This window comes from Lepus europaeus, chromosome 14 (genome assembly GCF_033115175.1).
Source record: "Lepus europaeus isolate LE1 chromosome 14, mLepTim1.pri, whole genome shotgun sequence".
Lineage (NCBI taxonomy): Eukaryota > Metazoa > Chordata > Mammalia > Lagomorpha > Leporidae > Lepus > Lepus europaeus.
In genome coordinates, this window is record NC_084840.1 from 42,814,107 (window position 1) to 42,823,793 (window position 9,687).

The following is a 9,687-nucleotide window of genomic DNA, read 5'->3' on the forward strand; positions in this document are numbered from 1 at the left end:
GCGCCAGAGACGCAGCAGCGCTTCCACCGCCCACACCCACCGCGCCCTCGCTCTCTTCTCGGAGCCCGTCCGCGCCGCCGCAGCCGCCCTTTGCAGCCATGTCCACCAGGTCCGTGTCCTCGTCCTCCTACCGCAGGATGTTCGGCGGCCCGGGCACCGCCAGCCGGCCGAGCTCCAGCCGGAGCTACGTGACCACGTCCACCCGCACCTACAGCCTGGGCAGCGCGCTGCGCCCCACCAACAGCCGCAGCCTCTTCTCCTCGGGGTCGGGGACCGCGTACGTCACGCGCTCCTCGGCGGGGCGCCTGCGGAGCAGTGTGCCCGGCGTGCGGCTGCTGCAGGACTCGGTGGACTTCTCCCTGGCCGACGCCATCAACACCGAGTTCAGGAACACCCGCACCAACGAGAAGGTGGAGCTGCAGGAGCTGAATGACCGCTTCGCCAACTACATCGACAAGGTGCGCTTCCTGGAGCAGCAGAACAAGATCCTGCTGGCCGAGCTCGAGCAACTCAAGGGCCAGGGCAAGTCCCGCCTGGGGGACCTCTACGAGGAGGAGATGCGGGAGCTGCGCCGGCAGGTGGACCAGCTCACCAACGACAAGGCCCGCGTCGAGGTGGAGCGCGACAACCTGGCCGAAGACATCATGCGGCTCCGGGAGAAGTAAGGCTCGCGGGGGCCCCGGAAGGGAGCGGGGACCGGGCCCCCCGAGAGGGCTGCCACGCCCTTGGGGCGGTGGCCGCCTAGGGGACTGCGGGGGCGCGGCCATGTGGCTTCGGCGGCGCAGCCCCGCCCTGCACCCGGGCCGTGCGGTTAGCATTTCCCTTACCCGTAGCCCAAGTAGGTCCGTTTCAAGTTAAGAGATTTCTTAAAACGACCGCTTTGTGCGTGCTTGAAGGCCCCGTGGGCACGACCGAAGCGATGGGCCCAAACTTTCAGAAAGTTTCCTGGCCCCTGCTGGCACGCTGCCAGTCCCCAGGCGGGAGGAGGAGGGGGAGGCTGCGGAGGAAGCAAGACAAAGGGATGGCCGAGGGTCCCCAGGGGCGGGGCGGCGGCTGCCACTGGCATCGCCTTTCCACGCCGGGCCGCCCCAGGTCCCGCGGAAACGCGCCGGGGAGAGTGGTGCCGAAGGCGGCGGTCGCTCCTCTGCTGCCCGCTGGGGTGGCGCCGCGGCTCGCGGCTCGCGGCTCGCGGCTCGCGGCTCGGGACTCGCGACTCGCGGCCGGGCGACGTGGTGGCTGGGTGTGGCCGCCCCGCCCCCGGCGGTTTCCCGGTTCCTCTTTGGCTGACGTGCAATTGTTTTCAGGTTGCAGGAGGAGATGCTGCAGAGAGAGGAAGCCGAGAGCACCCTGCAGTCTTTCAGACAGGTTTGTCGGCTCCCTTCCCCCAGGCGGCCTCAGGGCCACACCCAGCCACTCCGCCGGCCCGCTCTAAAAGTTACTAACTTTTCAGTCTATAAGCGCAAAACTTCACATCTGTGCGCCAAGCCCCCTAGCGGCGGCAAGACCACGGCTTAGAGCCTCTCAGTAAAAAAACCCTGGAATGATTTCCTCAGTTGCTTAGGACATAAAGTCTTTTATACTTTTTTGTTTTGTTTTTGTTTCAACAGTTATTTTCCCCCCAAGACATATTTTTTTCCATATCATTTTTGCAACACGTTAACATTCTGATTGCGAACAGTTACAGTTTGGCTTAGATTCTGGTTTGCTAAAGCCAAGCTGGTTGACTTTTTACAAGGCCACAAAAAGCGCAGTTAGGCCCTGTGGCTTCGAATGTAAAATGTGTTGGAGGATGAGACGCTGGAATGCAGCCAGCAGGCTGCTTTCCTGCTCTGCAAGTCTATTGTGGCGTTCAAGTTAGGTGGAAGCTATCACTAGGCATAGCCACGTCCTGATCTAAAGGGTGAAAAGCAGCCATCTGTGCGCTCAACTGAAGGGTGTTAGTGGTTCCCATGGGCTTCACCAGGAATGTAGATACAGACATGCTGGCAAGTGTGGTGGCCCTGGACAGACATAATAGGAGTCTTTGTGTTCCCAGAACAGCTTTGCTGCAGGCTACATTCTCATTGAGAATGTAGTGATGTAAGCACAGTTCTCATTGGACAGAAGTATTTGCCAACATCAGCTACCTACTCTTTGGCCCAGACTTGGGAAGGCTGCAATGTGAAACCTTGCACATGCTACAGTCATTCTTTATGTTTTGAAAGACCTGTATGGGGGTCTTTGACACTATCTCCATCAACAAAAATAACTGCAGAGTGGTTTTTTTTTTTTTTCTCTAAAGTTAGATGGACTTAAAGGAATTTTAACTTACAATTGGAATCCCAAAACAGGAAGAGTCCCATCGTGGTTTGGTTCTCCAGAACATTCATTGGGGTTGGCTACCAAACACACTCAGGTGAACAGTCTAGGATAACATTTTGAAGATTTGCCTCATTAATCGAAACACAGCAATGTGTGGTTGCTGCTTCTGATCACTGTGTCTGATTTTTCCCCCCATAACATGCTATAATAGATCCCCTGTTGAGGAAAAAAATAAGGAAAAAAATCCTCATTCTCTTCAATGATATAAGAAGTAAAATATCTATATTTCTCTGTGCTTAACAAGAAGCAAAAAAACTAATTTTTTCCAAGTTGGGTCTTTTTATTATCACTCACTCCTCATTCACTTTTGCATGATGGTTTTAGAAGTGTCTCAACATTTTAAGACTGGAAAGCTGTAAACTGGACCCCAAATGTGGTTGCTTATAAGAGAAGGGGTATAAGGACCTAACTTAGCACATTCCCTGGAGTGGAAATGAAATCCTAACTGCAAGATCACACATTTTTAATTAGAGTGTAGAAGGAGAGCAAGAGCTGCAAAGATTCTTACATGCAAGCATTTGACCATTCTGAAACAGGTTAAGGAACTGAATCAACACCGGGGCGAGTACAAAGATAGACACGCCCTTAAAGGACAAGTCGGGGAGTTTCGGAACAGTCCACCAGAGAAAGCAAAGCGAATACAGTTCAGATTTCTATTCCTTAATTGCCTAAACTGCACCTTTGTGAAGGCATACCCTGAATTCAGTATTGGATGGCTCCTTGGTATAAATCTAGCCTTGCAACCTGGATGCCAGTTAACCATGTAGTTGCTTTGAAGAAAGAAAAAGAACTTACAGATAGGCGAAAACTTTTTAAAAATAAATTTGAGAGACAGGGAGGGAGAGAGAGAGAATTCCCATCCCTTAATTCACTCCCCAAATGCCCTGAATGGCCTGGGCTGGCCCTGGCTGAAGCTGGGAGCTGGGAACTCATTTCAGGTCTTCCACAGGAGCATTAGGAACCCACTTATTCTGCACCATTACTGCTGCCTCCTATTAGCAGCAAACTGGAGTCAAGAGCCAGAGGCGAGTGTTCAGCCCAGTCACTCTGATATGGGACACGGGACATAGGGCAGGCATCTTAACTGCTCAGCTAAACGCTTACTTGCCCTGTGCTGAAACTTCTGCTCTACATGTGTTCTTATAGACATGAAATTGTAGAGTCCAATTTACTTCTATTATCATGTTATTGCATGAAATTACAAAAAAAATGTTTTGCAAATGCTATGGCAGTGGCCAGCGCCGCGGCTCAATAGGCTAATCCTCCGCCTGTGGCGCTGGCACCCCAGGTTCTAGTCCCAGTCAGGGCACCGGATTCTGTCTCGGTTGCCCCTCTTTCCAGTCCAGCTCTCTGCTGTGGCCCGGGGGGTGCAGTGGAGGATGGCCCAAGTGCTTGGGCCCTGCACTCCATGGGAGACCAGGAGAAGCACCTGGCTCCTGCCTTAGGATCAGCGTGATGCACCAGCCGCGGCGGCCATTGGGGGGTGCACCAACGGCAAAGGAAGACCTTTCTCTCTGTCTCTCTCTCTCATTGTCCACTCTGCCTGTCAAAAAAAAAAAAAAAAGCTATGGCATTGATTTTCTAGATAAAAAAATAATAAAGGTTTACTGGCAAAATATGGGCTCAGTAATAATTGAGTGCAGCTTACCATGTTCGCATACATTTTTTTTTTTTTTTGACAGGCAGAGTGGACAGGGAGAGAGAGAGACAGAGAGAAAGGTCTTCCTTTGCCATTGGTTCACACTCCAATGGCCACCGCGGCCGGCGCACCGCGCTGATCCGATGGCAGGAGCCAGGTTCTTCTCCTGGTCTCCCATGGGGTGCAGGGCCCAAGCACTTGGGCCATCCTCCACTGCACTCCCTGGCCACAGCAGAGAGCTGGCCTGGAAGAGGGGCAACCGGGACAGAATCCGGCGCCCCGACCGGGACTAGAACCCGGTGTGCCGGCGCCGCAAGGCGGAGGATTAGCCTAGTGAGCCGCAGCGCCGGCTCATGTTGGCATACATTTATCTATTTTAAATTGGCTACTAGCCACCATGAGTACAGCACAATGGGTCCAAATTCAAACTCAAAAAGCATACAACATAGCATAGTACTAAGTGACTTGTAAACTTATTTGAGGATCATAAAATTTATCAACCATGTTTTCCACAGTAAGGAGACCAGACGGGATATGTATGGTTAATTTCAAAAGAATGAGTGAGCTAAACATACGCATCAGCATCCCCCATGCCCTGTCTTTTCTCTTTTGAAAACAGGACGTTGACAATGCTTCTTTGGCACGTCTTGACCTTGAACGTAAAGTGGAATCCTTGCAGGAAGAGATTGCCTTTTTGAAGAAACTGCACGATGAGGTAAGTGGAGCAGCCGTTAGAGAGTCAATGAGGGCAGAGCTGCTGTCATACCTGGCACGACTGACCTCCCGTCTGTCCTTTTCTCAGGAAATCCAGGAGCTGCAGGCCCAGATCCAGGAACAGCATGTCCAGATCGATGTGGATGTCTCCAAGCCTGACCTCACAGCTGCCCTGCGTGACGTACGTCAGCAGTACGAAAGTGTGGCTGCCAAGAACCTTCAGGAGGCAGAAGAATGGTACAAGTCCAAGGTATGCAATGAGGCAGTGTGGTCAGAACAAAAGAAAGGTATTTTTCGTTCTGGAAATACTGCACTTGCCTGTAATTCCTAGATAGCTTTTAGCTCCAATCAAAAGCTGGCTTTTACTTATTCAAATTTTGTTGCTGTGGCCTCCCTACTGCTCACATCACTTCCTGTAGTCTAGCAGCTTCCCTTTCCACTAATCTTCCTCCACCTACTTCAAAGAAAACCTCAAAACTTTGCACTTGACCTTCACCATTTTTAAAAAAGTGCAAATGAATTCTGTTTGAAACTGTCAGTGTCAGCATTCCACTGCTCTTTGTCTGCTTTAAGTGTAGACAGCGGGGCAGAATGGTGTGATTCCTTGAATGTGGGCAATCTACATTACTGATGTCTTTCCGACAGTTTGCTGACCTCTCTGAGGCTGCCAACCGGAACAACGATGCCCTGCGCCAGGCAAAGCAGGAGTCAAATGAGTACCGCAGACAGGTGCAGTCCCTCACCTGCGAAGTGGATGCGCTTAAAGGAACTGTGAGTACCACACGACAATGCAAGAGTGAAAAGAATGAGCTCGGGCCCATTCTATTGACCAAACTAACAGTGATATCTGAAACAAAATTTTAAATGAAAAAAATATTACAAACCAAAGAAAATGAGTTATCAAGAAAGACTCAAAAAGCAGTAGATGGAGATCTTGAAGGTTTTAGCTTACATTTAGGGGAACTTCAAAAGGTTCATGGAAAATAGAATTAAAAGGTAAGTGTTTCCTTTTTTGGGGGTGAGTTTTTGATGCATAAACTTTTGAAATCCATGCATGGTTTTTCATAATACACATTTTCCATGAACTTTTGAAGACCACTCATATCATTAATTCTAGTAGAGGGATATGGTACTTAGTACTCTCCATCTAAGATTACAGTGGTCACCATTTGCCACTTCAGAAAAACATGGCAAATGATCTATACATGGTTCTGGAAATAGCCGGATTTTTCTAGGAAATAACATTGAAGCCTTTCTCACCTCCTCCAGAACGAGTCCCTGGAACGCCAGATGCGTGAAATGGAAGAGAACTTTGCTGTTGAAGCTGCTAATTACCAAGACACTATTGGCCGCCTGCAGGATGAGATTCAGAACATGAAGGAAGAAATGGCTCGCCACCTTCGCGAGTACCAAGACCTGCTCAATGTCAAGATGGCTCTGGACATTGAGATCGCCACCTACAGGAAGCTGCTGGAAGGCGAAGAGAGCAGGTACGGAGCGCAGGCTTTTGGATGCGTGAATTAAAAGTTGCCATTGGAAAGACATTTTTGTTATTCTCTTCCATACATTATCCCTTGCTAACATTTCTTCAAGGTAGTCCTTTCCAGTTTGTATAGATGAGGCTCAGGGAGAGCAACTTGCCCTTGTCAGTCAGTAGCACAGCTGGGACTTGAACCCACAACTCTATCAAGGCCTATACTCTTCCAGCTCATGTCCCTATGGAGAAAATGCTTGGAGTAAAATGTTTTAGCTACAAAAGTAGCCCAACCCTGGGTAAATGCGTCTGCAACAGATTTCTAACTTCTACATTACAAGAGTAAATTTTCGATAAAAAGCAGTATATAACTTTGTTCCTTGTTGAAGTTTTTGCAACAAGTTTACTATTTCTCTGCATTTTTTTGTAGGATTTCTCTGCCTCTTCCAAACTTTTCTTCTCTGAACCTGAGGGGTAAGCATTTTATTTCATTTTATGAAAAATTTCAGCAGCTTGTAACCCATTCTATTTATGGTAAAGCACTCATTTGTTTAATCATACCTGAAAAATGCTACACAAGAGAAAATGCTAAAAAAAAATCCTTGCTTTTCAAACCCAAATTTTCTCTTGCATTCTGTGCTTCAGATTAAATGTAAACTCCATTTTATTTTTTCCTGATGGAGTCACACTGAAGTATTATCTTACCCTGATACTAACTCAGTGTTAGGTACTGGGTTTTCAAATAGACAGTAACCTTTGGAATTGTTTTGGGAGTAGCACTTTAAACAATTGTACAAACAAGTAATTCTTTGAGTTAAATGGCTACTTGTTCTGTAATTTCATTTTTGGCCTATTTCTTTCTTCAGAAACTAATCTGGAATCACTCCCTCTGGTTGACACCCACTCAAAAAGGACACTTCTGATTAAGACAGTTGAGACTAGAGATGGACAGGTTGGTATCTTTTAAATAAAAAATGGATAAATTCAGACAGGCTTTGATATCCTTTTAAGTCAATAAATCTGCATCTCAGATACAGCAAGCTAATTTGAGGGGTTCTGGTTTATCTTCTGCCTAGTTTTTTTTTTTTTTTTTAAGCAGACCACTTCTTCCAGCTAATTAGACAACTAATTATTTGGCTCTCAGATATGAAGGTGGAATAGCAATCTTCTTGCTGCACTCACTCCCAAATTAGTGATTTGCAATGGCATTTCATCTGAAATGGGATGAAAGTTCATTCTGTTGCTCCCTAGACAAGCTTCACTCGACTACCCCAATATAAGAAGCATTTTGATCCTGGACATACAGCCTTCTACTGTCTGTCTCCCAGGCACTCTTAAATCCATCTACACAGTATGAGGATGTGCCATCTGACCAATTAGTATTTTGTTACCTCTCCACGCCAGGAAAGAAATGATTGTAAATTATTGCAATCTTTGTGAAATCTTCTCTTGCGTGTAGATTTGAAATGTACTTGGTATACATTTTAATGTCTTTATAGCTTATAAACTTGACTACATAGGATTAGTGTAGCATCTGTCATAAATATTAGTTTTTGATAAATATTTCTTTTTACAAATCACATTCCATTGAATATTTACTTTGCCTGCAGGTGAATAGTGTCTTGCACATGTCTCCTACCACCCCCCACACCACCCCCCAGCTGTAACCCTGGCCGTGTAACCTTCTAGCTTGCATAATAAATTCTACAGGCTTAGTAGGATTTTCCTTGCCATCGCTAATGGGATAATTTAATCTTCAGCATGTCGTATTATACTTCATTGGAATTTTGTTTTTTTTAACAGGTTATCAACGAAACTTCTCAGCATCACGATGACCTTGAGTGAAAATCAAGCACATCCTGTGCAGCCAAGTATTACCAGCAAGACTAAAAAAAAGAAATGCGTATCTTAAAGAAACAGCTTTCAAGTGCCTTTCCGCAGTTTTTCAGGAGCGCAAGATAGATTTGTAATAGGAATAAGCTCTAGTTCTTAACAGCAGACACTCCGAAGAGATTTAGGAAAAAGTTTACAACCTGATCTAGTGTACGAAGAAGTCTTGTGCTGGAGTACTTTTTACAAAGTATTTTTGAATACCATCAAAACTGCTTTTTCCAGCAAGTACCTGACCAACTTGTTTCTGCTTCAATAAATCTTTGGAAAAACTCTTTTGTTGTTTTACTCATTTGGTACTATCTGAACACTTCTCTATTTGGCCTTATTGGTGAATTTGCCACTAACGTGATGTCTAGATGAACTTAGTAAATTCAGCTGATCTATGCTTGAGGTATAGTTTTTAATTTGTTCATTTCAGAAACAGCTCACTTCTCATCAATTATTATTATTTTTAAAATTTACAAAGGATGCTGTATAATAAACTAACTTATACTAAAATGATGATAGGTTCTTTCAGAACATGAATTCAGAATGGTTCGTTTCCACATACAATTTCAGTTCTAGCAAACAGACTTCTTGAAATTAAAAAAAAAAACACAAAAAACAAAACTTTTGTTCTTAGTATGTGTAGCATTGAGCAGCACAAATTCCACTATGAAAGTTAAATCCTAGAGTCCTGCCAAGATGTAGGCTTTCCATCTTCCCCAGAAAGGTGCAGAGATATGGGACAAAATCAGCAAGTCACAATGTATGAAACTCACTGCCTGCTTTTGTGTGTATATTTCTATATCTAAGTGATATCCACACCTCAATCTACATAAATTGCTTTAAAATATGTATTTTTCTGACAGGCAGATTGACAGAAGGAGAGATAGTGAGCTTCTATTCACTGGTTTATACCCCAAATAGCTATAACAGCTGAGACTTGTCCAGCCAGGGGTCTGGAACTCCACCTGGCTCTCCCATGTTGGTGGTAGGGATCCAAGTACTTGGGCCATCATCTGCCCTCCCAGGTTCATTAGCAGGAAGCTGAACTGGAAACAGAACAGCTAGGTCTCAAGCTTGTTTTCTGTTCTTTAGCCTCTTCACCATCCTCCTAACCTTACTTCCAAACCTGTGTCCTCTTCCACTGCTATCTCACCTTTGGCTTACCGGGTCATCCAGGGAAGACTTAGCCCTATGTTGGATTTCTTCCCACAGAAAAGCCTTTAGTAATTTTTTCAATTACAAAGCAAGCCATGCCCACCCCCAACCACCTTCCACTCCAGGGAGAAAGGAATCAGGACAAGTTCTGCCCATACATATTGAGAACATTGGGCTCCCTACCCTTAAAAATCCCTTCCAGCTCTTTCTAAAAATCACATCCCAGGAATGGAAAAGATGAGCTAGCCTTCCTTATCAGTGACTGTCAGAAATTAGACCTTAATGAAAAGTCTCCCAGGGACCCATCTCATAGGAATTCAAATCTATTTAAGTTTCCTTTTATTTTTATCTTTAATTATACTGTTAGCATGTTCCTTATCTCCTACTTTGAAAAACTCCTAAAAAGAAACTATGTTCTCACCACCTATGGTGAAGCCAAGATTAATGCTTTGTTCTTTTATGT

At 45.8% G+C, this 9,687-nt stretch overlaps 1 protein-coding gene across 1 annotated transcript; it reads left to right on the forward strand.

Moving 5' to 3' along the window:
• VIM (vimentin) lies at window positions 1-8,353 on the forward strand. The gene is made up of 9 exons (XM_062210515.1): window positions 1-661; window positions 1,305-1,365; window positions 4,620-4,715; window positions 4,803-4,964; window positions 5,360-5,485; window positions 5,984-6,204; window positions 6,619-6,662; window positions 7,055-7,140; window positions 7,992-8,353. The coding sequence occupies exons 1-9, from the start codon at window positions 99-101 to the stop codon at window positions 8,031-8,033; spliced, it is 1,401 nt and encodes a 466-aa protein (XP_062066499.1). The 5' UTR covers window positions 1-98; the 3' UTR covers window positions 8,034-8,353.
• Window positions 8,354-9,687: the final 1,334 nt, after the last annotated feature.